The sequence below is a fragment of the Stegostoma tigrinum genome, chromosome 22 (genome assembly GCF_030684315.1).
Source record: "Stegostoma tigrinum isolate sSteTig4 chromosome 22, sSteTig4.hap1, whole genome shotgun sequence".
Classification (NCBI taxonomy): Eukaryota; Metazoa; Chordata; class Chondrichthyes; order Orectolobiformes; family Stegostomatidae; genus Stegostoma; species Stegostoma tigrinum.
In genome coordinates this window covers 9,688,845-9,715,998 of record NC_081375.1, presented here as the reverse complement: position 1 = coordinate 9,715,998, position 27,154 = coordinate 9,688,845, and the positions used below count along the sequence as shown (strand labels likewise).

General features: G+C 39.9%; 1 protein-coding gene across 7 annotated transcripts in view; it reads left to right on the top strand.

The window, feature by feature from the left end:
- Positions 1–27,154, top strand: part of helz (helicase with zinc finger) — a 279,455-nt gene that overhangs the window by 193,402 nt on the left and 58,899 nt on the right. For 6 of the 7 annotated variants that reach the window (XM_048554824.1, XM_048554822.1, XM_048554823.1 and 3 more), the window contains 3 exons: positions 9,169–9,220; positions 10,467–10,651; positions 26,841–27,036. In XM_048554824.1, coding sequence (XP_048410781.1) covers positions 9,169–9,220; positions 10,467–10,651; positions 26,841–27,036 — 433 coding nt within the window. The remainder of the gene's footprint in view (positions 1–9,168; positions 9,221–10,466; positions 10,652–26,840; positions 27,037–27,154) is intronic. The other variant, XM_048554826.1, reaches the window with a different exon arrangement.

The following is a 27,154-nucleotide window of genomic DNA, read 5'->3' as shown; positions in this document are numbered from 1 at the left end:
TGCACGTAAGGACATTTTGGGACATTAAGGACAAATTTGTAGCTGAGAGAATAAAGTTGACTGAAGCCTTCTATCCAGATAATGGCACTGACATGACCCTTAACTTTCAACAGCCTACATTTAAAACCTTTACAAATACAAACAGTTGTGCTCCTATTTCAGTTGCTGTACACTAGATAACCATTTACATTAACATGTAAATGGTTCTGTCACACTGGTCTTTAGCTGATATTCATCTGCAAAGATGAAATGTTATCCAACTTGGCCCTGAGTCAGATGGTCACTGGGCACTCAAACAGCATAACACATAGCTAAGTCCAGGAGAGAAATGAAGGTTTTCAGAACAGAACTTGCTTTTGATATGTTGAAGAATACACTGTCATGCCTTGTGTCACTTCTGTACAGAGCTTTGTTTGTTGATTCAAATGAAATAATCATTGAGTCACTTTAGTATGGTCCTTTTTCTCAGCAAACCCTAATGGTTTTAGGATGAAAAGAAAGGATTTCAGTTGTGACAGAGGTGCTATATTTTATTTTGCCCACTGATGCTACAATTACTTCAGATTTAAGGTTGGTCTTTTGTTGTCTGACGAGAACCTTCACTAACTGAAAGAGGTTCTTTTTTTCCAAAATCAGTAAAGCCAGATGTGCTATATCATAATACATTGCAACTAGCAGGTATTACTTTATTTCCATCTCAGTTATTTCAATAGGTGATGTACTCTGTGATAGCTTCTCCATAGCAACTTCATCTTTTCTGTCTGTCATTGCTTGCAAAGCAGACTTCATTTTGCTTATGACGAAGGATGTTTGTATCTCTATTGCTTTTCCAAGGCCTAGTGCGTAGCCAGACAAATAATAGTTTGTAAATTCTTGTCGATGGAACGTTGTGGAACAACCCAAACAACATTCATGATCAACTCTTGGGATAAAATTAATTGCAGTACCTACTGCTCCACTTTGTTGCTGTCACTACGTCAGTCTGCCAGTCTGTCACACTTCGTTGATGCTAAACTTGTGTCATACGTTCTCTTGTTCCTTCTTCCTGCATTGCTGTATTCAGCATGCATGTAGCCCGAGGTAATTCTCAGCACATACTTACCCATTTGACACCCATTGTTTTTTGAAACCAGCGTGAAACACTGTGATATGGATTTTGCAAGGCCCAGTGCAGCAACAAGGTCCCCTGCTGACCCCTAAAGTGCCCACAAAAAATTAGTGATACCTGTGCCATGGATTTCCCCTTTCCCTGATGTCAATTTAAATCTGATGCCAAGTCAAAAGATTCTCCGACTTCGGGCAACAAACAATGCATCAAATAGGACAAGCAGCAAATCACTTTGAAGTATCCTTGCAGACAGCAAATCGAAAAGTAAAGTACACTAATTATTCCTAATTTAAAATTTTACAGAAAACATGCTAATTTACTAACAATTAGGAATTTGTAAAAAATCTAGTTTCACTTCATTAAAAAACTGGTCACATTTTCAAAGGTTGTAGGCAAGGCTAATAACATAAACGTAATATTTTCATTAGTTCAAAGATTGAAGACTGCGGAAAGTCAACAGTGTACCTGACAGGGAAGTGTAAAATCACTGACAACAACTTTAGGATTTCGTCGTTGAGATTGCGCGTGTGTGAATTCTAAAGCTGCTGTCGATGACTGCTCTTACTGATAGTTTTGCTATCATTTCTACTGCAAAATCTGCGTTAGTGACCTCCCCATTGCTAATAACTATTGCTGTATTGAGTAGCTGAGCTCTTCCATGACAGCATGTCAATGCACCTTCTCTCATCAACTCAACAAATTTTGATTAAAACCGTGGTCAACACAGAATAAATGTGCTTATGTTTTTATAATGCCTTACTGACCTTTGAGATGTCTTTTTAAAAAGTCCTTCCTATTTCCCTGGTATCAAGAGTCGAGCCCCAAATCCCAAATCAGTGTTTCCAAAAGGTCTTGAGTTAAAGGCTGCTCAGAACTTGAGCACATAAGGTAAGCTGATATTTCAGTGCAAGTTTGCTGCATTTTCACAGGAATCTCCCTCTGAATGAAATCATTGACCCTTATGCCCCTTCAGTCTGCTCAGATGGACAGCGACAAATATAGAATTGGTTGGTCTGTAGTGGTGGGGAGATGCAAGCCTCTGAACCAATATGAAGATGAGTATAAAGGTTTTAAGTTGGATGCATTGACTATTTGGGAAACTCAGCAAAATTGGGGATTGATGTCTTCTGGACAACTTAAGAGTTTATGTAATATGAAAGTTGAAAAGCAGTGTGGAAGATGTTGGAATAATCAAATTAAGTATGATGTTTGTGTTTAGTTTTCTGAAATTTCTGCGTTAGTGGCAAGTGCCAAAAGCAAGGGCTTTTGTCTTCCCAGTACACAGCTTTCAGATATATTGTATTGATTACATATTTAACTTTATCAAGGTAGTCATAAAAGTCTACAGGGAAGAGGCCCTTCGGTCCATCAAGTCTGTGTCAGTCAAATCCATTCGCCTAACCTTCTAATTCCATTTCCCAGCACTAAGCCTATAGTCTTGTATTCCTTTGCATTACACATGCACTTTAATACTACTAAAATATCATGAGAGTTTCTACCTCTGCCTCCCTTGCAATGAGTTCTAAATTCCCACCACCCTTTGAGTGAAAAATGTTTTCCTTTCATCCCTCTAACCTCCTGTCCCTTAACATAAATCCAAGCCCCCGGGTCATTGATCCCTCCACCAAGGGGAAAAGATTCTTCCCATCTATTCTGTTTATGCCATTCATAATTTTATACACTTCAATCACTTCCCTGCCACAGCCCCTCGTTTCCTCTGCTCCAAGGAAAACAACCCCAGGCTATCTAGTCTCTTCATAAATATAACTCTCCAGGCCAGGCAACATCCTGGTAAATTTCTTTTGCACTCTCTGCAGGGCAATCACATTTCTGCTTTAATGTGCACTGCACACAATACTCTATCTGTGGCCTAACTAACCTTTTAAACAGTTTCAGCATAATCTCCCTGTTCATAAATTCTCTGCCTCGGCTAATAAAGGCAAGTATTCTATATCCCTTCTTGACCACTTTACCTACCTGTGCCAGAACCTTAAGGGACTGGAGTACATGCATACCAAGGTCCTCCTGATGCTTAGTGCTTCCCAGGATCCTACTTTTCATCATGTGTTCCCTTCCTTTCTTTGTCTTGCCCATGTATGCCACCTCTCACTATGTGGATTGCCACTGATCAGCTGAACTGACCAGCCCAACTATATCCTCCTGTAATCTTAGACTGTCTTCTTCACTGTTTATCCACTTTTCTTATTTTTGTGTTATCATGAACTTACTAATCAACCCACCTACATTCAAGCCTAAATCCTTAATATATACAACAAACAGCGAGGGCCCTAATAATGATCCCTGCAGAACCTCATTGGACACAGGCTTCCAGTCACAAAAGCAACCCTCGGCCATCATCCTCTGCTTTCTGCCCCTCACCTAATTTCTGAAACAATTAACTAAATTTCCTTGGATTCTATGGGCACTTGCCTTTGCTGTTGATCTCCCACAAAGCACCTTAGCAAAAGGTTTGCAGAAGTCCCAGTTGACTGCATTGAATGCCTTGCCCTCATCGACATACCCGGTCATGTCTTTGAAAAGTACAATCAAGCTGATCAGAATGAAGTCCCCTTAACAAAACCAAACTGACTGTTCTTGATTAATGCCCGCCTTTCCAGTGCAGATCAATTCTATTCTTCAGAATTGTTTCAGATAGCTTCCACACCACTGAGGTTAGACTGACTGGACTGTAGTTTGCTGGTTTAACCCTTGCCCCTGTCTTGAATAATGGTACTACGTTGGCTGGCTCCTCTCCTCTGGCCAGACAGGAATTCAGAACTGTTGTCAGAGCCCTTGCTATTTCCTCCCTTGCGTCACTTAACAACCTGGCATATATTTCATCTGGCCTTAGAAGTTTACCACTCCACTTCCTCTCTGCCTGTGCTAATTTCTTCAAGCAATCACAATTCTCCTTCCTGATTTCTTTATCTACATCAACCCTCTCACCTGTGAACACCATTACAAAGTATTCGTTAAATACCCTATTTTCATTCAGATGTTTAATTTCAATGGTTGGAACTGAAACTTTGGATTAAAGCACCAACAAGATATATCCTAAGGTGTTTCTAGGTATTTTTCTAATCAGCATGTTCAGAGATGTTATGACACACCTCTGAAGCAGGTGGATCTTGAACCCAGGACTCCTGGACCAGAAATAGGGGTGCTAGAACTGCATCACAAGAGTCCCACTTATCTGACAGTAGGTGAAGACTTTCAGCTCATCCCTTACCTGATCATACTGTTGCCAAGACTTAGGAAATAGATAAGGAAGAAGAGATTCTGAGAATGGATTCTTAATGTGCCTTGGTGTGTTATGGGGATTAGTTAGCTCAGTTGCCTTCTCAGCCAGTTTGCAATTCAGAGTGATGTCAGCAACATGGGTTCAGTTCCCACGCTGGCTGAAGTTACCATGAGGGACTCTCCTTCTCTACATTCCCCCTCATCTGAGGCATGGTGACCCTCTGGTTTCTGAGAGAGCAGCCATAGTTGTAGGTTATAGTTTGAGTGGAAGGAAAAGTCACAGATGAAGTCTTGCTGGCTTTAAATGCATGTGCAAATGCAGTCTGTAGAGGTGAACAAAGGATGAGAGCTCAAAGTATTTGGCATGGTCATGTGCCTCAGATACTTCAGCGAGTTGAAGGAGGATGAGAAGAAATAAGACACCATTGTTATGTTTGAAGGGATCGGTTTAAGTTGTGCTAGAGTTGGCTGAGGTACTGTGAAATGAGTGGAAATTGAGAAATGAGTGAAGCAATGAGTGGAATGACAGTTCAAGACTTCAAACAGCAAAGGAAAGTAAATGATTTGTTGGCATACAGTACAAAAGATGTAAGGGCAGATTTTTGAGTATGAATTATTGATGAATAGTTTTGAATATTTAGCACTGGAACTAGAGGAAAGGGAACTGTCAACAATGTGAGCCACTACAAGGACCAGAAAGGCTAATTTATTATCTGATGTGGATTAAGATGCTGAGGAGGAGGATGTAGTTAGTTGTCCATAATAGGGATCAGTTCTGTATGTATGATTATAAAAACATGATGGATAAGCAATTTAGAAGTGATAACAGCGCAGACTTTGAGTGGATCTAAGATGGTGGGAAGTTGTGGTCAGAGTGTGGGAGAGGGAGTTGTGAAAGTAGTGGACAGCTATGTGGATACGTTTGGTCTTTTGAGATCTGAGAGCAGCCATGAGTTCTTTGGTCCTGTCCCTCCATTCTCTCATCCAGTGTGATTGGGGGTGGGGAAGGGGTTTTAGTTTGCTTTGGAGAAGAGGAAGCTCATGTTGCTTCCACCCTGTAGGATCATTTTATGCATAAGCATGCATATTGAGTTAAAGTGCAATGGTCGTTACAGTATTTGTGGCAACATCCCACAAACAACAATATGGATGACGACAGAGCTGTTTCTCATGGCACAAATTAGAGGAGATGCATTCTAACACTGGGATCACCTCCTGAATAGACATACAGAATCTCACCCGAGTTCAGCAAGTTCATTAATACCATCACCAGTATTAACTTAGGTTAGGATCTCAAACTCTGAGCATTGGCCTTCTTGACCAGCTGACTCCGATACTAGAAATAATCTGCACAAATAAATTCTGGCAGATAAGTGTAGACACCAGCTTTTAAAATGAAGGCATGTTCTACAGGCTACAATATTTGTTGTTCTCTGCTTTATGATACGTGGGACATTAGGTCATTAATTGGAAGCTTTTCAAAATACAATTACTTCTGTTTGTACTAAACATTTAGCCTTTTTAAAATGTCAAAACCTATTTATTTTTCTACAATTAAACACAGTTGAGATGCCCTCTTCGTTTATCCCAATTTGACCCTGTTAATATGTTATTGTGATTGAAATTGGTTGAGACAGATTTCGAATTTTGTTCTTAAATATTTTGCCCTTGGAATAAAAGCGTAAGGCCAAAGGATCTCATTTGTCTCCTCTGGAAGGCTATAAAGTGAGAGAAGTTTAATTTACACGATCGATTTCTGCATTCGATGGAAACCATGAATAGTTAGTAAAATCTTAGTTAATGATCCTAAGAATGTTTGTTTGTTTATTTTAACTGCATGGATTTCTCAGACATCTGTCATGAATAATGACTTGATAAGTATTAACTTTTCAGCATTACCAAGTTTAATTTATGTTATAGAACTTATCCTACTCGAACCAGTTAAAATAATAAATTGCCTAATATAATGTCTTCACCACCCCAAAACATTCTAAAGTGCTTCACAGCCAGTGAAGTACGTGAAGTGTAATCAATGCTGTAAATGTAGGAACTGTGCAGTCAACATGTATACAGTAAGCTTCCAAAAGCAGCAGTGGTATAAATGACCAAGCAACCTTTTATTGATGTTGCTTGAGCCATAAATATTGGCTGGGAATGCTGGGAAGAAATAACTATCTCCTCCTCTTATATTACCATGAAATCTTTGACATTCATCCTGAAGAAGGTCTCCTTTTATTTGCCACACACATATATGGTAGCTCTACGACTGCAAGCGTGCTTTCGTTGACCGAAGACAATTCTGTCATAACCTTCGATCCCTGTCTAATGCAGTTTGCTCACTTTATATCTTAGAGTAGATTCTATTGCTGGCTAGAAAGGTTGTTTTAAAAATAGACTTAAATTTCTTCAATACTGAACATTAGAGATGTACAAGAGGAGTTATCATAGACTTGCATTTTGTCTTAAATAGAAGGCATTTTTGCATTGCCTATGATTTACAGAGCACCCCTATATAGATCCAGCCACCTTGACCTACTTTGTGGCTTTAAGTTAAAAACTGTTTGCAGAGCAGAAAGGCAGATTTGGCAATATGTGCCTGTTCATAGCTATTGAAGTCGAAAATTGATCCCAGTGGTCCACACTCTGCTCTTCATTCTGTCAACTTCTGTATCAAATATTTATACTATTTCCTTTTCAAAGATGCAATGGCCTCCACTTTAATCACTCCTTTGGCAATGTGTTGCATGTTCCTACAGTCTCTGTATAAAAGAATTTCTCCTAATACCCCTCATTCTTTGATAATTCTAAATTTCCGACAGCATTTACAATCCCATGAGATGCATTTAGCATAAACTTGCTTCTTAATGTTAGGTTTTAAATTAAAGTTGACACCTACTAAAATACTAGAGCACAATAAAGTTATGGGTTTCTTCTCTCATTCTTTTGTACAGATGCTACATTTTCAGAAATATTATTTCACCCATATATGATAAATTCTAGTTCATAAATGAAAGCTAAGTTCAGTTCGCAGTTCTTTACTGGGTAGTAATGCTTACATTGATAATGAATCAAAAGGCATGACTATGAGCTGATCTGAATTAGAGATAATATTTAGCATTGCAGTGACAATTGTTTACTCTGGATTTGTGATTTAAGATATTTTGCAATGATGTGACTGAATTAATCATTTATAACTGAGATTACGTACAATAGATCATAGCGTAGTTTCAACACACATGGAGGCCATTCAGTCAGTTCCATCAATCTTGCTCATTGGAAGATTAACTCCCAAAACAAGCTTCTTTTTTAAAAAAAAGAGCAACACCCTAGCCAGTCAGCAGTCAATATACCCTTGACCTGTGGTATTGGCCAGCATTGCTGTTTGTCTCCTGGAATATAATTTGCAGCCTGTTGAGTTGTGATATCGGTACAGTCTGGGATCCAGTGCTGTTTCCTATGTAATCCATTAGCTTTAACGATAAAGTGCAAAAATGTCATTATGGAATTCATTTATCTCTGCAGCCTTAGAAAAGTTGTAGTATGGCATCCCCGTTTAGCAACCAGACCTACTCCAGCTGAGCAATCCACATTTCCAAACTTGCAACATTCCCAAAGTGCTTTGTTGAGGTGTATTGAGGTTATGACATGAGGAAAATGTTTAATTTGTTAACATTACTTTAAGCAGGCATACAGCAGATGTGGCAAAGGTCATTGGCCTTGTGTGTTAACTGCCATTTTCTCTTTCTACAGATGCTGCTACCTGGGTATTTCTAGCAGTTTTAATTTTATTTCCAATTTAAACATCCACAATAATTGGCTTTCATTCTAGTGCCAATTAAAGGTGGTTTTATCAGTACAAAAAGTGCTTCTAATGGCCACGTTTCTTTACATCATCCAAACAGCTTTTTGGAACCTGAAGATTAAATATGATTTGCCAATGAAGTGCAATGGAACATGTTCAAGGACATGTCATAAATAAGTGCATTTTGCTTCTTAATTTAACTAGAGTTCAGACTATACTTGTTATTTGAAAGATCAAAACACTAATTTTGCTTTCTTCCTAAAGGTTGCAAAACTGCAACTACAGGAACCTTTTGATTTGAGAGACAAATGTGTGAATTTCTGAAAAACTGGAATCAACATTTGGAAAGAAATGGATCTTCTAATGGTGGTGTGGATTTGTCTTGCATTCCAAAGTTGGATTACTTATGTTAATATCCAATGCATTTCAATATTGTGTTGTTTCATCAGATCACCGAAATCAAATTTTGAAGTAGGCATAGAAAAGAAAATGTCTGCCTTCCCATAAGTTTATTGTCAAATCGGAATTTATTATCAGTAGATATGAATGTTGGGTAAGAAAGGAGACACTCCCCCAATGAAATGAAGACTTTGATCAAGTTTTGAAATAAAGAATTTTGTCTTGCTACTTGTACACAACAGTTGTGTTGTGAAGGATACCTAATTTGTAAAGAGTGCAGTAAATTGTATTCACATTTTATGTTTGCAGTGGTTCATGTATTTTATAGTTGTCAATAAATACTTGGCAAAATTTCCTTGCTTCTGAAGTCAGCGTGGTGACATAGCGAGACTGAATTTAATCCAGATTCTCTAAATAGGTGGTTCTTAATTCTCTGTCATACAAATATCCACAACAGAGCAAGGAAAGGTAGTGAAAATTCCTGAGTTTTTGGGACAAAATCTTCTGACAGAACTGCTGTGAAATGGTTTTATGAAAATCTCCATTTATAACAGGCACTAAAGTGGACTTTATTATCAACCTCATAATAATGATTATGACCTTGTCATATTATTTGTAGAATAAAGGCCACCACCACAATCAGGGCGACCACTTTCCAACAGATGGATTTGGTAAGTTAGCTTTAAATGGTTATTGTCTTTTTATAAAAGTAACATTTAATAACTCCCAATTTCCCCCATTATCAACATCTGGGAGTTGGGGGTGGGGGAATGCTTACCATTCCCCAGAAACTGAACGGAACCAATCATATACATACTGTGGCTACAAGAGCAAATCCAAAGCAAGTAACTCTTTTCATTACTCCCCCAAACTCTGCCCACAGTGTACACGGTACAAGGTAGGAGTGTGAAGGAATATGCCCCACTTGCCTGGATGAGTGCAGTGACTAAGAAGCTTGACACCATCTCGGACAAATCAGCCTGTTTGATTAGCACCACATTCACAAATATATCTACTCCCTTCACCACCAATGGGCATTAGCAGTGGTGTGTGCCATCTACAAGATGCACTGCAGAAGTTCACCAAGGCTTCCTAGACAATACTTACCAAACCACAACCTCTGTCATCTAAATTAACAAGGAGAGTAGCCATATGGGAATACCAGCACCTACAAGATTCTTCCAAATCACATGCCATCCTAATTTAGAAATATATATTTCTATTCTAGTGTGGCTGGCTTAAAATTCTGGAACACACTCTTCCCTGACAGCATTGTTAGCGTGCCTCCACCAAATGAACTGCAGATGTTCAAGAAGCAGTGCTCACTCCCATTTTCTCAAGGGCAAATAGAAATTGGCAATACGTGCTAGCCCAGCCAGCAGAGCCTACGTCCATTGGATGAATTTTAAAACTGAAACAAACTTGACTTCTTTTTTGGAGTGTCGTTAGTAGTATTCAGAACCACAGGATTGGTTTGCTTTCAACAAATTAATAGTTTTAAATCTGAGAGTAAAATGTTATCTGATGTTGGACTTACCTTGACAACCATGAATAAAAAGTGGAGAGAAAGGTGCAGGCAGTTTGTTTAAACTGATGTAAGTTTCCTGTTGTACTGTCAGTTATTGCAGGTCATGATGAGTTGAGTGACACAAACCCCTACTTTAATATTAACCTCCTGTGTATACCGAGCCTGCTGCTTCAGACATCATGGCAGATATACTGTGCACCTTCCATATTTTGTGAATGCAGATAATGCAATAAATAGAAACGTTATAAAGCATGTGAATACTTACCCCTCTTTCTGCAGGGCAATTGTAGGCAATTACAGTATGTGAAGGCTGGGAAAACAAGACTAGGATGGATTTTGTGTTTTGCTGATAATCTAGAATTAATTTATTCAAATTTAATGTTTTTCAGTTCAACCCAATCCTACAGTATTAATTGGGAATCCCATCAGAGCATATACTCCACCTCTTGGTCCTCATCCTTCCCTTGGTAAATCTCCAAGCCCTGTCCAACGGATAGATCCTCATACCGGTACTAGCATCCTATATGTGCCTGCTGTCTATGGTGGAAACATGGTGATGTCTGTGCCTTTGCCAGTAAGTTTGTTTTAAAACCTGAACAGATCAAATGGATTTGTAATCAAAAATGTGATTTATTCTTCTATCTCTTTCTACAATTTTATCTTTTATATGCTGAATTAATTTAAAACTGTATCAATTATCAGAACATATGTGCTGCAACATTCTCAGCTTAAAATATTTATGCAATAATCATTTGGTTAGATAAATAGGCTATGAGGGTATATATTGAATAAAATGCTGTTTAAAAGTCCAGGCGTCCTTATTTTGGATTCCTCACATGTGGCCTCAAACAGTAGTGATTGACTGTTTCTTTGAGCTGAGACCACTGGTGATTTGAAAGGTGGCAGTTGAAGACTACTGTGCAAAGTGGTCAATGGTGCTGGCAGTAGGAACCAGTATAACTGAAGGCTGAGCCCTCAGTAAGAAGGGACTAGATATAAAGCCTGAGGAATAATCTGAAAAGGATGCTTTATGACAGACATGAGGATGGATTGAATTGAGAAACGCGCCCGAGTGAATTTCTGAGACATGCATTTCACGTTAAAACATGAAATCATTTGGTTGGAAATTAATTATACAGTTACCTGTTCAGTTGGTCTGTCATACTACGTTTTCAATTTTGTTGTTTTTTAAATGTAGGTGACTGTCATAAATAAATTATTCAAGTCATTAAAATTGTCTTTTACCTGTCCTCTAAAACGTTGCCACCTAATCAAGTGATTTAAGTCAGATAATTTACCTAAGCATTGCCCCGTAGCTGAATTATACAATACACTTACAGTTGGTCCAAAGCTTTGGAATAAGTATCAATATGGATTTATACAGAGGTTTTCATTGACAACATACCAAATATCAACTGTCCACATTAACCAACAATTATAGATCATGTCATAAGCTGTCACATAGAAGGTTACTTTAATTTGTTCATGAGATGTAGACATTGCCAGCTAGGCTAAAATTTACACAATGCCATTAGGGAGAGAATTCCAAGGTTTGACCCAGCGACACAGAAAGAACGCAGATTATATTTCCAACTCAAAATGGCACCGGTTTGGAAAGGAACTTGCAGATGATCCCATGTACCTGCCACCCTTTTCCTTCAGGATTGTAGAGGTTGTGGGTTTGGAATGTATTGTTTAAGGTGCCTTGGTGAATTTCTGCTTTGCACCTTCTAAATGGTGCACGCTGCTGCCACTGCACTTCAGTGCTGCAGGGAGTGAATATTTATGAATGTGATGCTACTTTGTCCTGGAAATGTCAAACTTCTTGAGTGTTGGGGCTGCGCTCATCCAGGCAAATGGAGAGTATTCCATCACACTCCTGACTTGTGCCTTCTATATAGTGGATAGGCTTTGAGGAATCAGGAGGTGAGTTAGTTGCCGTGGGATTCCTAGCTTCTGTGTTTACATGGTGAGTCCAGTTAAGTTTCTGCTCAATGATACCCCCCCCCACCCAAGGATGTTGATAGTTGGGGATTCAATGATGGCTAACACCATTGAATGTCAAGGGGTAGTGGTTAGATTGTCTCTTATTGGTGATGGTCACAGCCTGGCATTTGTGTGGTGTGAACGTCACTTGCCACTTGTCAACCTAAGCCTGGATATTATCCAGATTTTGTTGCATTTGAACATGGACTGCTTCAGTATTTGAGGAGTGGTGAATGATGCTGAACACTGTGAAATCATCAGCCAACATCCCCATTGCTGACCTTATGATGGAGGGAAGGTCATTAATGAAGCAGCTGAAGAGTGTGATCAAATGAACCCTGGTTGCCATGTTTGTACGGGACCTTTGGTCTTTCCTTGGGTTAGTGAACTATTTTGGAAAATTCATACATAACCCTGGCCTCCATCTTGGCACCCTTTAACCTGCGGTTGAAAAAGGGGTAGCCTTGGAAATGGCAACTGCTTGGCTACGTGACCTTTAGGGAAATCAAGCAGCAGTATCAACATCTAAAATGCGAGCAGTGCTGACATGCAATGCCTCCCCATAGAATATCAGGGTGGTGTTGACTTAACAGTGGCCCCTTAGAGAAGATTGCCTGATAACGTCTACTTTCCATACGTTGGCTGATGCTGAACGCAATAATGCACAGATAGAGAAGGAAGACTTGGTGGTCATCTTTCGTGTGAGGAAGTTCTACTAGTACTGTTATGAATGGCAATTTGTCATAGTAACAGATCACAAACCCCAGCTAGGGCTACTGACAGAAGACAAGGTGGTATTGCACACAGCTTCCAGTAGAATTCAGCACTGGGGCCCTTATTCTTCACACGTACAAGTTAGAACATCATCCAGGAAGCCAAGTGGCTAATGCAGATGCCTTGAACTGCCTCCCATTGGCAGATACGCCACCAGTGGTGCCTCCCCTGGAAGAGTCCGGTTTGGTTTTGAACTTCCTGGACACCCTTCCAGTCATCACTGACAATACCTGACTCTGGACTCATGATCCTGCCCGAGCGAAACTAACAAGCTGTTAGTAATGGGGGCGACAGAAGGACCATCACAACCAGGACTGAAACCTTTCTGGACTGGCAAGACCAGATCGTCATAGAGAACGACCGATTACTATAGGAAGTGCATGATTGTCCCGAGTAAAAGTTGCCTCCAGATATTGGCTGAGCTCTGTAAGGGCCATATAGGGGTCTCCAAGATGATGCTAGCAAGAAGCTATGCCTGGTGGCCAGGGCTGGATGATGACATAGCTGCGTTGGTGCTCAGAGTGCCAACAAGGACAAAAATTGCAACCAGCAGCACCCCCACATTCATGGGAATGGCCAAGCAAGCCCTGGATTCAGTTGCATGTCGACTATGCCACCTCTTTCGTGGGCTCACTGTTCCTGTTCATTGGGATGCCTTTTCAGAGTGGTTGGACGTGCATAAAGTTTGTTCGACAAACTCAGGGATGGCGATTAAGAAGCTGCAACCATCATTCACAATACATGGACTGCTGGGGAAGTATTGGTCACAGACAATAGGATGTCATTCATCAGCAGGTAATTTGAATATTTCCTAAAGTCAAATGACATTGGGCACATAAAGACAGTTCCATATCATCCATTGTCCAATGGTCTAGCGGAAAGAGCAGTCCAAATGTTGAAGGCAGGCTTAAGGAAGCAACCTACAATGTCAATTGATACTAAACTGCCCCGGCTCCTGTTCAATTGTACCACCACCCCACACATGACAACAGCGATAGCTCTGGCAGAGTTGTTGCTGGGGAGAAGACTCCACACCAGGTTAAATCTGATATTCCCAGACCTGAGTAGGGTGGGAGGAGGTGAAACAGCAGCAGGAACACCAGAGCTGGCCACATACCGCCTCTGAGAGAGAATTTAATTCAGGGGATGAGGTTTGGTGCCAGAACTGTGGAAGTGGCCCTGTATGGATGCGAAGCAAGGTTGACGCAAGGTCAGATCACATCACTTAGAAAGTTTAGGTAGGTGATATAGTCCTGAATAAACGTGTGGATCACCTGAAAGCTGCTACCTCACAAACCGGGCAGGAGCAAAACAAAACTGGCCCCTCAGAACACCCAGGAGGCCTGTCAGAAACTGTAGGTTCTATCCCTCTGTCTAGTGTTGAGCAAACCTCAGAGTCTGAGATGGATGCAGCCCCGATACTGTTACCGCCAGATGAAGAGGAGCAAAATATCCTGAGATCCTCTGGACACCAGAGGCAGGCTGCTGTCCAGTCCATGTCACCCATGGCCAGAGTCCGAATCAGAGTAGCTGGACTTGGGGTGAAAACGGCTCAGGAGAAACTACAACCCAACGACCAAGCCAACATGGTTGACTTAGTGGGAAAGGAATGTGGTGAGTGGAACCATGTTGACTTCGTTGACCACGAGGTCAGTGATTGGGATTGTTAACTGGGCCAATCTGGGAAGCCCTGGCTGACCAATATAATCAGGAGATTAGCATTGTCCCGACCAGGCCTCTGTTTGTCACTAATTTCTTGGTCAAATGGGTATTTTTCCTGGTGATGGAATAATTAATAAAGTTATTTGTACAGCTGGTGTTTTCACTGTGCCTTGCACCTACGCATACACAACATGAGTGCTGGGAAAATAAGCCACTACTGCTAAAAAGAAAAAAAATACGTACTATCAGGAGTAGTAGGAACTGCAGATGCTGGAGAATCTGAGATAGCAAGGTGTAGAGCTGGATGAACACAGCAGGCCAAGCAGCATCAGAGGAGCAGGAATGCTGAAGGTTTGGGCCTAGATCCTCCTTCAGAAAAATCTGAAGAAGAGTCTACGCTCAAAACGTCAGCCTTCCTGCTCCTCTGATGCTGCTTGGCCTGCTGTGTTCATCCAGGTTGACACCTTGTTAACTTACAGTCAGGAGATTAGCATTGCCCCTACTGGGGCTGTGCTTGTCACTGGTTTCTTGACCGACTTGGGTATTTTTCCGAGTGATCGAGTATTAATAAAAGTTATTTACACAACTGGTGTTTCTCACTGTGTCCTGCACCTATACACAATACGGGTGCTGGAGAAAACATGCACTACTGCTATCTGACAGTTGCATAGGAGTAGAAAATAAAGCCAGGAGATGACAATTCCAGCAACCAAATCTAAGGTGGCTGGCCACAGCCAGTCTACTCTACGCAAGTAAATAAAGGGTGACTTGGTGACAGGATTTCTGGCCTCTCTGCAGTTATTTCATGAGAATGAGGTCATGTCATCTTGTTGGTTCCCTTACCACATGCTGCTTCAGCCAGTCTGGCAACAGTGTCCTTTAGCACTTAACCAGCTCAGCTAGTGGTAATGCTGCTGAATCATTTTTTTTTGTGATGAATGTTGAAGACTCCACTCAGATTGTATGTATGTCTTTGTTATTGTCGTAGTGTTCAACAATGAGAGGCACTGATTCATCACCTGGGGGTGGATGGAATGTAGTAATCAGCAAGAGGTCCCTTTCCCCAGGTTTGATCTGGTGACATGAGACTACACAGGATCCGCAATCAATGTTGAGGATTCCCAGAGCAACTCCCTCCCAACTGTATTCCTCTGTGCTGCTACCTCAGTTGGGTCTGTCTTGCTAGTTGGACGTGACATAACCAGGAATATATGTGGTGGTGTTTGGGATATTGTATGTAAGGTGCAATTCCATGAGCATGACTGTCAGCCTGTTTGCTTGACTAGTCTACAAGAGAGCTTTTCCTATTTTGCCACTAGTTCCTCGATGCTGGTAAGGAACACTTTGCAGGATCAACAGTACTGAATTTGCCATTGTCATTTCTGGTGCCTGGGTCTATACCTGTCAACATCATTTCTAATTTGAGACTTTTCACTGAGTCATCTGTAAGCCAGACCAGGTAAGAATGGCAATTTCTTTCCCTAACAGACATTAGTAAATCAGATGATTTTCACAGCAATCAACAATGGTTTCATTGTGGTCATTCAACTTTTATTTCCAGATTTTTGTTTTGCATGTAAATTCCACCATCTGCCGTGGTGAGATTTGAATGTGTTCCCCCAGGCCTGAGCCTGGATCAGTGTTACTCTACTAGTGCAGTTGTGTGCACAATTGCTTCAAGGGTTCCAATACTATATGTAGCAATGATTTCCAGTTCCAGAAATCACTGGCGTTGGAAGTCAGTGCAGAAGAAAAGTTATTGGGAATGCTGCTCTAGACTACTCATCCAGTGACCATACCAGTATGCTGTTGCTAAGTAAGAGTTCATGGAGTAAGGAGTAACAATAACCTAGCTGATAGGAAGCAAAGAGTGGCACAAATGTGTCATTTTCCTGGCTACACATAGTGGTTAATGTGCCACTGGGGTCAGCATTTGATTTCAAAGAATGGAAAATCCAATGTAGACGTGTGGATTAAAGGAACGATTGTGTCTGTGATGGGTTAGCTGATGAAATAAAGACACAGGAAAACAAGTTGTGAAGAGAAGATAAGATGTCTCCAAAAAGGATATAAGTAGGTCAGTGGATAACAATCTAGCCGATAGATTATAATGTGGGAGCATGTGAACTTGTCCACTTTTAGGAAGTTTGGAAAAGAGTGCGGATCTCTGAGATACAGAGGGATCTGGGTGCCCTGGTACATGAATCTCAAAAAAATTAGTGTGCAGATACAGACAGTGATTGTAAAGGTAAATTGACTTTATCGCATGCGCAGTAGAATACTAAGATATGTGCTACAGTGCTATAAAGCATTGCTGATACTGTGTCTGAAGCACCATGTACGCTTTGGGTTTTCTTACTTAAGAAAGGATGCAAGTGCATTAGAAGCAGTTCAGAAAATGTTAACTCGACTATTTCCTGGAAATGAGGTGGATGTTATCGTCTTATGAGAAAAGGTTGGACAGGTCTGTCTGTGTCGGTTGGAGTTTACAAGAATGAGAGGTGATCTTTTCCAAGTAATTAAGATACTGAGGATGCTTGACAGAGTGGATGCTGAAAGTATATCCTCTCTGGTGGGAGAGGATACAGTTTGAAACTGCTAGTCACCCATTTAAAATGGAGACATACTAATTTTTGTTCTCGGAGGGTCACGAGTCATTTAAACACTCTCTTTCCTAGAGAGCAGTGGAGGTGGGGATCATTGACTACTTCGAAGGCAGATAGATTCCTGATTAATAAAAGAGTCAGAACTCATCAGAGGTAGGAATGTGGAATTGAAGGTGCAATCAGATCAGCCATTCTCTTATTGTAGAGCAGGTTACAGGGGCCAAATGGCAAAATTCCTGTTCCTAATCCATATGTTTGAAAAATAAATTGGTTTGGAATTGAGTTCAGTATTATGTTGGTTTGTTCGCTGAATTGTATCAACATGATTTAGTTTTAAATTGGACAATAATTACCTTGTCCCTATTTTGTATTGTCATTGGGATAGAATTGTCTTTTTTTTAAATATCCAGTGACATTGCAATGCTCCCAATAAGAATGAAAAGTTCTGCTTTAGTTAAAACGACATTATGTTTGGGGCTAACTTAATTCTCAGGTTTCCCTCAGTGCAGATGCTAAATTTCAGTTTTCTACATTCATTCTGATCCCTGAATGTCAGCTCACTTAATAATGGAAGTACTTAATGGTGGTTTGATGCTTTCCACCCATATCTGTGAACTGGATTGCAGCAGTGTAACACATTTCAGTTAAGATCCATGACTATAAGAGCCAGCAGTCCCTTCCTGAGCCTTCATTGGCATTAACATGGCTTTCTGAAATGAAAGTTCCAATGAGGTATTTGCATAATAATTTACAATAGCAGCCGAGGGAACCTAAAGAGCCCACAAATTGTGTTGTAAATGACTCCATGGATCAGGACCTTTCAACAAAGAAAGCATCACTCACTGCTGTATGATAATTAGTTGTTTATGAACGTCATCTGTTTTCCCCAATTCTGCAACAAAATTAACCAAAATACTTCAAATTTGTCTGTAACATTTGAACAAGACTAACATCTGCACTGACTGGAAATCAGGTGGAAAATCTTTCTAAAATTAAAATTGCCTTCCTGACTTGCAGAACCCGGTATTTTCAACAGCAGGCAGCCTGTACACTGATAGAATGTGGCAGGCCTTTTCTGAGAAACTGAAAAACAATGTGACATGGTGTAATAACAGAACATTCATGCTGGATTGAAAATATTGAACAAAGAAATTATTGCAGAAAATTTTCAGTTATTTACATTTTAAACTTTTTAGGGGAAATGTAGTTGTATTTCTCTTCAGTTTCTTCTCCCCAAGTTGCTGAGTTGTGGGTAACATTTTGAGGATGTCTAGATAACATGAGCTTCCAGTAACTTTAATGTGGATTTTTGAAGTATATTCTTATTTTATCCATCACTCAGTTCTTTTTAAAATTTCGCACCTGAATTGGTCCATGCATATTTTTGCAAGACAACCCTGAGCTTTCATCACAAAAAAATTTAATTTGCTTTCAACCAAAATTCTTAAACCTCTTTTCTTCAGTAATCAAGTTTTTTTGGGTTTTTCCATGCTTTTTTGATTTCACCAGAGCAATATCCTGAAAACAGTAGATGAAATGTCTTTGTTGATAATGGCCACCATAATCCAAGCGTTACCTGTGTCACGTGAAATCAGCTACATCTCCCAAAACAAGCAGTCGAGGTTTTAGCTGAATATCTCATCCAGAATCTAGCACTCCTGATAAAACAGCATCCCCTCATCACTGCGTAGCAGTGTATGCGTAATTATGTGAAGTTAATTCAAGTGTTAAGAATGAATAATTCTTTTAGTTCACATCGTTGGAATTTTGTAGAATTCTGTAAGTTACCAATGAGCAGTGTGAAATGCCATCACTCATCAAAGTGAGGAGTTCTAGTGTTGGACTTTGGGACATTTTCCATATTGAACATCATTTTTTTCAGCATTGAGCACCAGATGTAGCACAAATTAGATGTTGAATAAAGCTTCCATAATGATTAGGCAACGTGCCGAAACCCTTAAGGAGTGAAGTTTAGGATAATGTTTTCACTTCTGCACTGTGTCTTCACTGAGTTTGATTGCCACGTTATTGCCGTGCACTTGAGCAAGCTCAGTACTAGGACAGTCCTCAAACTTATTTCACAAAATATCGTCTTTGCCAGCAAACAGTTTATACTTTAACCTCATCAGATCTTGAAACCAGATGTTGGGCGTAAAGTACCTTAGCTAGTCCACTGAACTTGTTGTGCAAAAAAAATTGAATGACAAATGGTACAGTAAATGGGATGAACTTGTGTTCTACCATGGATTTGATTAGAATTATTTCTGAATTTCTCATGATCACAATCCACTGCAGTTGAGCTGGTGTGAGAGTTTAGAAAATAATGATGTTTATGGGTACAGTACTTATTGAATAAGAACTAGACCTGGAGAAGGCAAGGCAGCCCCTTGAGTCTGCTCTGCTGTCCAGTATGTTCATGGCTGATCTTGTTTCAATGTCAGCTCCACTTTCCTGCCTGCTCCCTATAACCTTTCAACCAATTGCTAAATAAAAATCTCTCTCTCTCCTCAAAATTATTCCATGTCCCAGCATGCACCACACTCTAGGTAGTTCCACAGATTCACGATCCTTTGAGAAAAGTAATTGGAAAGTTCAATCCATTCCTTCCCTGAGTATATAGCTTTGCAAAACAGAAATTCATCCCCAGCTGTAGTATTGATCAGTTCTACATTTCAGGAAGAATGAGAGGCTTTGGAGGTTGGACAGAAGAGACTTAGAAAAGTAAGGTTTCTTTTATTCGTTCCTGGCATGACTGTTGTTGACGCATCTCACATTTATTGTCCACCCAATTGTGAGCTTTAGTGAGTTGCTTTCTCGAATAGCTCCAGTGCATCTGATGTAGATAAACCCACAATCCTGTCAGGGAAGTGGGTTGATCAAACTGCAGTGGAGAAACAATGATACAGTTCTAAGCCATGACAAGGAATGCATCTTGTAAGTGGTGGTGTTCCCATCCAACTGGTGCTGTTGATCTTATGGGTACTACAGGCCATATGTTCTGAACGTAGTATCAAAAGAGCCTTGATTACAGTTACATGAATCAAGCAAAGATGGGTTTTTATCTCTTTACCACAAAGAAGTATGCAAGAGGAGCTTTGATGGGATTGTTTAAAAAAATTGTTCTAAGTGCTGAAGGGTCAGTTATCAGAGAACACACCACAGCAGTGATTCACAAAAGAACAAGAGGTGACTTTATGCTTCAAAATGTGTTTAGGATTTAGAATGCAATGGAGTAGTTTCCGAAAACAGTTCCTGAAGGAATAAACAGTTGCAGACATGAGATAAAAGCAAGAGAGTGGGACTTACTGGATCACTCTCCAAGACAGCTAGTGCAGTCTTTATGGGCCAAATGGCCTCCTACAGTGCGTGATTGAGCTAAACGTATGATGGGAAGCTGGGGCAAATTATGTTACATGTTAGCACTGTAGTTGCTATCATTTGACAAGCCACCATTTCTCACTAGCAGCTCATTGGATAGAGAAAGGATGGAACTCTATTGTCAGGCTTGGCACAGTTGAACAGAGCATCTTCCTGGCAATGCTCAGAATAAAGGACAGTCTTACTGGTGAGGTAGCAGAGATCCTATGGGACCAATTCACAACAAAGGCCTGGACCTGCAAAAGCTGCAGGGTAAGAAGGCTGAAAAGGGTCAGAGTAGTAGTTTTTTAATTGATGAATTTCTGATTAACACTGCGAAGTAACTGAGATTAAAAGTGATTTTCTTCAAAGAAGGAGAAAATTTGTGATTTCTGATTTTTGGTTGCTGATAGCAAAAGGACATTGTCAGAAGAACACTGGTTTCCATGGCATATATTCCTTCCCTCCCTGGTTGTAAACATGTTAAAATGTAAAGAGATTCCTAAAGCCATGTCGAGAAGATTATTAAATTGAGATGTAATGGGTTAGTAGAACAGATTTACTTCATTCATTTAAGTTATTTCAGTATGAAATAAGACTTTTAATGCAGTTCAGTGCCAGTGCAGAAAAATTCAAAATCTTTAAAATATGGAAATAACAAAGATTAATTACACAGTTGACTGATCTATCTTCATGTGTAGACAAGGTTAATACATTGACTTTTTGAAATGTTTCAGCCCATTTGTTTTAGTATCAGTGAATTTATTAAATAAAGCTGTACTTTTTATCACTTCAGTGCTAATGTAAATCATATTTTTTATCTAGTCTGGAGCAGAAACCATGTTGCATAAATAAAACTGGTTTAGACAAAAATTAGAAACCGTTAACTTCCTTGCTAAGATGCAGGAAGACAGCAAAATTCAAGAATACTGCAAATGAGGGAGCTGAGACCCACAGGTTATGCTCTAAAACATTAAAATTGCAAATGGTAACCTTGTGAGTTGCTCACTCATCCACTGTCTTTACTTTAGCCTTTCTCTTTCCTCCCCTGCTTTCCAGTCTCTCCCTTCCTGGGGTTTTGTCCATGCTCTCTACTGTTTTTTTTTCCCCCTCCCCATAACTCCTACCCCGTAATGCCTACCCCCTTGCTGTTGCTGTCTTGGCCCTCTTGGTCTCTTGCTCTCTCTCTCCTGTGACATATTCTCTCTCACACACTATTATGAAATATCATCTCTTCAAATTGTTTATTGTTACTACCTGTGTAAGGCCTAGATTATAGTGTCTTCTGTGTGCCATCATGCAGAGTTCTTCATGTGAGATTCATTACTAATGAAAGCAATTCAAGTGATGAGATGACTGTAATGAGACATGAATTTTGTTGATTTTCTGATTTCATTTGCGGTAAAACTATAGACTGTAAGAAATGGCTGTCCCTTCTGGGTATGAAATTATACTATATTATCAGGATTGAATGAAGGATTGTCACTTTACATTTAACCTGGGTTGGGATTGCTTCCATTGCTAATGCTTGGTGTGGATAAATAAATATGAATTTTTGAGGCCTCAGCACTGACATCCTTCCCTTTACACCAGCATACTCCATTCTCAACCGAAAGCATATTGAAATATGAAGAAACAAAATGAAAAGATCATGCATCCAGATTACACATTCCTGCTTCTCTCTGTCATCTTGACAAAATTGAAGAGCTTAATACTATAATTGAGTTTCTGTTTGTCTTATAACAATTTTTTAAAGAGATGATAAGGAGGAGAAAGCACATTTGCTAGAAAATTACTGCAGTGCAGTTTCAACTGTTTTTCATCAGCTAAAGTAATAATTGAGTTAATGGTTGAGTATTTTCCAGTTGTAAATATACAGTTATTCGGAAATGCAACGTAATAAATCTCCCCATTAATGAAGTTAACCATAACCAGCTCTCAAATTTTTCAGTAAGCCTTGCTTGTGGAAACGTCTTCCATTAGACTGCTGAGCAGCGATTTACCAGTACCGTTCACAGATGCAATCACTTGCCGACACTTCAAGTTTGAATTTACATAGGAGGAATGTTACTTTGATAATAGTGGAGGTGGGTTGTAAATTGTGGCAAGAGACTGTACTTGAACTGAACTTGGAAAATAACATGAGAGAGAGGGTTAGGAATTAAAAGATGCGCTGCAAGCACTGAAACTTTTTTTATTCACTCGTGGGACATGGGTATCGCTGGCTAGCCATTATTTATCGGATTGGATTGACTTATTGTCACATATACCAAAATATAGTGGAAAAACTTTGTTTACGAGCGGTACGGGCAGATCACAGCAAGCAAAGGATACAGGTCAAAAAGACTTGGTGGCATACAGGTTACATTGCAAGTTACATTATTTGAGGCTAGAGTCCATTCAACAGTCTGATAACAGCCAGAAAAAAGCTGTTCCTGCCCCTGCTTGGGAGTGTGTACCTTCTGCCTGACAGGTTGTAGAAGGTCATTACCAGGGTGCAATGGGACTTGATGATGTTGGCCACCTTTGTGTGGATTCAAGCTATATAAATATCGCCTGTCCCTAGCTGCCCTTGAAACATGAGTGTTAATAGAAGGTACAGAGAGGTGGGACATGAATATCAGACTTGTGTTCTTAGAGAAAGCATTAAAGGTTGACTTTATCAAAGGAAAAAGTATTTGTTGAAGTTTATATTTCCATGCCCACATCTCAGCTTCTAAAATAAATGATAGTAATACGTTGTGAAAGTTGTCATCTTCATTTTATTTCTCTGCATAAAAATTGCTTCCAATAACTAGTTGATTAAGTGCCCAAACAAAAGTATCAGAGGGAGATCAGGTCTGCATTTTCAGTCTTATGTAATGTCAGTTATTTTTTTTAATCTAGCTAGAATGTCTTACTGAGGTGGAAGCTAATTTTGCAATTGCAAATGCAATAGTACTGACGTCTAATGTTCAGAGCTGAAGTCAACAATTTCTGCATCTCCACTGTTTGAATTCATGGGAATATTTGACTGTTACTTTTATGTTTTCAGTTTACCCTGTCATAACTTCAGAAATGGAGCTAAACATTATGCAGAATCATTACAGATTGGTGTGCTGAATACACAACTGAACTAATGTACGAGTGTGCTTCTCAATTAATGCTGTGCCATTCTGTAATTCCACATTAACGCTTGCTTGCATTTTATGGCCAGTCTTTTGGGGAGTTGCAGATTTAGGAAACTAAGCACTTCCTTTGAGACCAGCTGACCAAACAGGTGAGTGTTGGGTTTGTGCAGTTGAGTGAGAAAGTCATAGAGAAGATGAGAACCATATTCAGCCCACCAAAACTGCTTTCTTATTTCAACTCTCTCAGTGGTCTGTCAAATATGTTGTCTCTGCTATCCTGCCTGGCAGATTATTCTAAATGTTATTGATCATTTGCATCTAGAATTCCTTTGTCAGATTGTATTCGTTCTTACTGGTAATTACACCCTGCCTTAATTTAAAGCACTTTTAGATTTCTTTAAAGGCTTTTTAATTGTCTGTGTAGTTCAATTCAGTTCACATCAGGCAGATGCCTGAGGAACACGGAAATTAAGTTTCTAACCATGGTCCTTGGAAACATTTACTGGAAAATACTTCAAATGAAGATGTAGAGTAATGGAAGTACTGCTCACATCTTGCTCACGGAGCATGGGAATGGTACCAGTTGAATTTAAGTAGCTTAGTTGTAGCTGGTTTTCTCAAATCATTTCTCTTCAGTTTTTCATGAATAAATATCCTTAAAACCTCTTCTATGTCTTGTACTACCTTTCCTAAAATCCTTGTGATTAAACTACATTTCTGCCCCAACAGTCAGATTTAACCATCTATCGGAAATCTCGGTAGTTATCTACTTCCTGCTGCTTTCAAACTTCAGGGTCATCGCAGAAAGTGTCACTGCACCTGTAATACTGATGTTGATTGAAATATTCTCTACCTCATTGTACTTTGCCAGTTAACAGATTTGCAATATTCAATCAAAAATATATCAAGGAAATACGATGGGTTTTCACATTTCTATACATTGTATAGGACTTTGGATTGACCACATTTGGAATACTGCGTACAGTTCTGGTCACCACATAACCAAAAGGATGTGGATGCTTTGGAGAGGGTGCAGAGGAGGTTTGCTAGGATGTTGCCTGATATGGAGGGCACTAGCAATGAAGAGAGATTGCGTAGATTAGGATTATTTACATTAGAAAGACGGAGGTTGAAGGGGACACCTGATTGAGGTCTACAAAATCATGAGAGGTATACACAGGATGGATAGCAAGAAGCTTTTTCCCAGAGTGGGGGACTCAATTACTAGGGGCCATGATTTCAAGGTGAGAGGGGAAAAATTTAAGGGAGATATGCATGGTAAATTCTTTACACAGAGGGCGGTGGGTGCCTCGAACGCGTTGCCAATGGAGGTGGTAGATGTGGGCATGATAGTGTCATTTAAGATGTATCTAGACAGATACATGAATGGGCTGGGCGCAGAGGGATACAGATCCTTGGAAAATAGGCGACATGTTTAGAAAGAGGATCTGGTTCGGCGCAGTCTTGGAGGGCAGAAGGGCCTGTTCCTGTGCTGTAATTTTCTTCGTTCTTTGTTCTTCGTTCTTCAATAGATTAGTGTTCTCAAAAAAAAAAAGACCAGTTTGCAATCTAAGTTGATGAGACATTAGCCCAAGTCCAAATTTGCATATCTGATTGCAAATATTGCGTTTGAGGTCAGTGTTTGGTGGATGGCCACACTGGCTTTGTACCACCTTGCTTGTCCTGATGACGTTTAACTCTGTTACTCAAATATCAGAACTGCAGCTAAGACTTCTTCATTGGGTCTGCCCAAAGTTCATTGTTAGCAGAACCACAGAATTGCTACGGTGCAGAAGGAGACCAGTTGGGTCACCATATTACCTAGGCCAATCGCCTGCTTTTTTCCATATTCCTGCGCACCACCTCTATCAAAATAACCAATCAATGCCCTCTTGAATGCCTTAATTAAACCTGCTTCCACTGTATTCCTGACAGTGCATCCCATACTCTCACTACACGCTGTGTGTAAAGGTTTTTTTTGCACTTAACCCTTGCTTTGTTTGCGTGTCGCTTTAAATCTATGCCCTCTCATTCCTTTTTATTTTATGAGTGAGAACAGCATTTCCCTATCTACTCTGCCCAGTACACTTGTGATTTTGAAGATCACTATTGTCTGGACTGTTTTTTGTCCAAGGAGAACAGTCCCAATTTTTTTGAATCAATCCTCACAATCAAAGCTTCTTATTCTTGTAAGTTCCTTCTTCACTCTGTCAAATGTATTCACACCTTTGCTATAATGTGGCATAATACTCGAGCTGAGATCTAAATGTCTTGTAAAAGTTTAGCATTGTCTCCTTGCTCTTGTACTCTGTCTCCAGTCTGCAAGCTGTGAGGTTAACTTTTAAATTGCCTTTATATCCAAGTATAAGAGATCCAATGTTGCAAGTTAGTATGCTGTTTGGCTATCTGAGAATTTGCCAATCAAACCACGTGACTTTGATAGCTTAGGCTTTGATGAATGTATGCTTGATGCCAGATATTAAGCACTTTGCAAGAACATCTGTTGGGAATTTTGACCTACCACCTGATAATACAAATAGATCTTGTAAGCAACCAGCAAATCATGGAATTAGTATCAGAGTACCAGGCAGTGATCCTTATACCACTTTGAATGAATATATTTGCAGCATACAGGCATCAGTCAAGAAAGCAAATCTCTAATTAACAAGTAGATTCAATTTGCCTGTGGCCTTGTTGAGAAGTAGTCAGAATTTACCAGGCATGTAAAGTTCTTCTATATATAAACGAAATGTTGGCGATATTCTGAAGGTTTGGCACGATCTGTGGAGAGAGAAACAGAGTTATGTTTCAAGTTCAATTTACTGTTCTTTAGAACCAAAATTCTCTCTTCGCAAGTTCCTCCGGCACACCTTTTATTTCAAATCTCCAGTACGCATAAGTACTTTGCTTTTATTTTAATGTAAAATTATTCACTTGCTGCGTCAGACAGCGTGTCTCCTATTTGCGACTCGAGTTGAAGTACCAAATGCTTCACTAACTCCTGCTTACTCCACAGATACCTCAAATGTTTAAATGGTACAGTCCTTACAGATGGTTTTCCCTTCTGGGTTTTGGTTGTCACTCATGATAATAGTTGCTTAAAAGAAAAGAAAAACAAACATGTTATACATGATTGTAATTCCTTTTGCATGTTTAACAGGTTTTTCCCTGACTTTGGCAGCCAGGAAGTTGATTGACTACCATCATACATCATTGGAATTTCTTGTTGCAGTGTGCTGTAGTTAATCAGGATTGCCTGTCTTTGCAGGTTTCTTGGCCTGGTTACCAAGGCCGTTTTGCAGTTGATCCTCGCATTATGAGCCATCAAGCAGCAATGGCATACAACATGAACTTGTTGCAAGCGCATGGACGTGGATCTCCCATCCCCTACAATCTTGGTCACCATTCCCCAATTGGACCAGGGCAGCAACACTCAGAGAAGGAGCATGAACAAAGCAGAGCTGGTGAGTTTTCTTTTTGGTCAGTTTGGTGCTAAATTACATTGAATACCAGATATATTTTCTAAGGCATTGGGGCTACTACTCTACTGAGATGGACGAGAACTTCCGCTACCAGTGGACT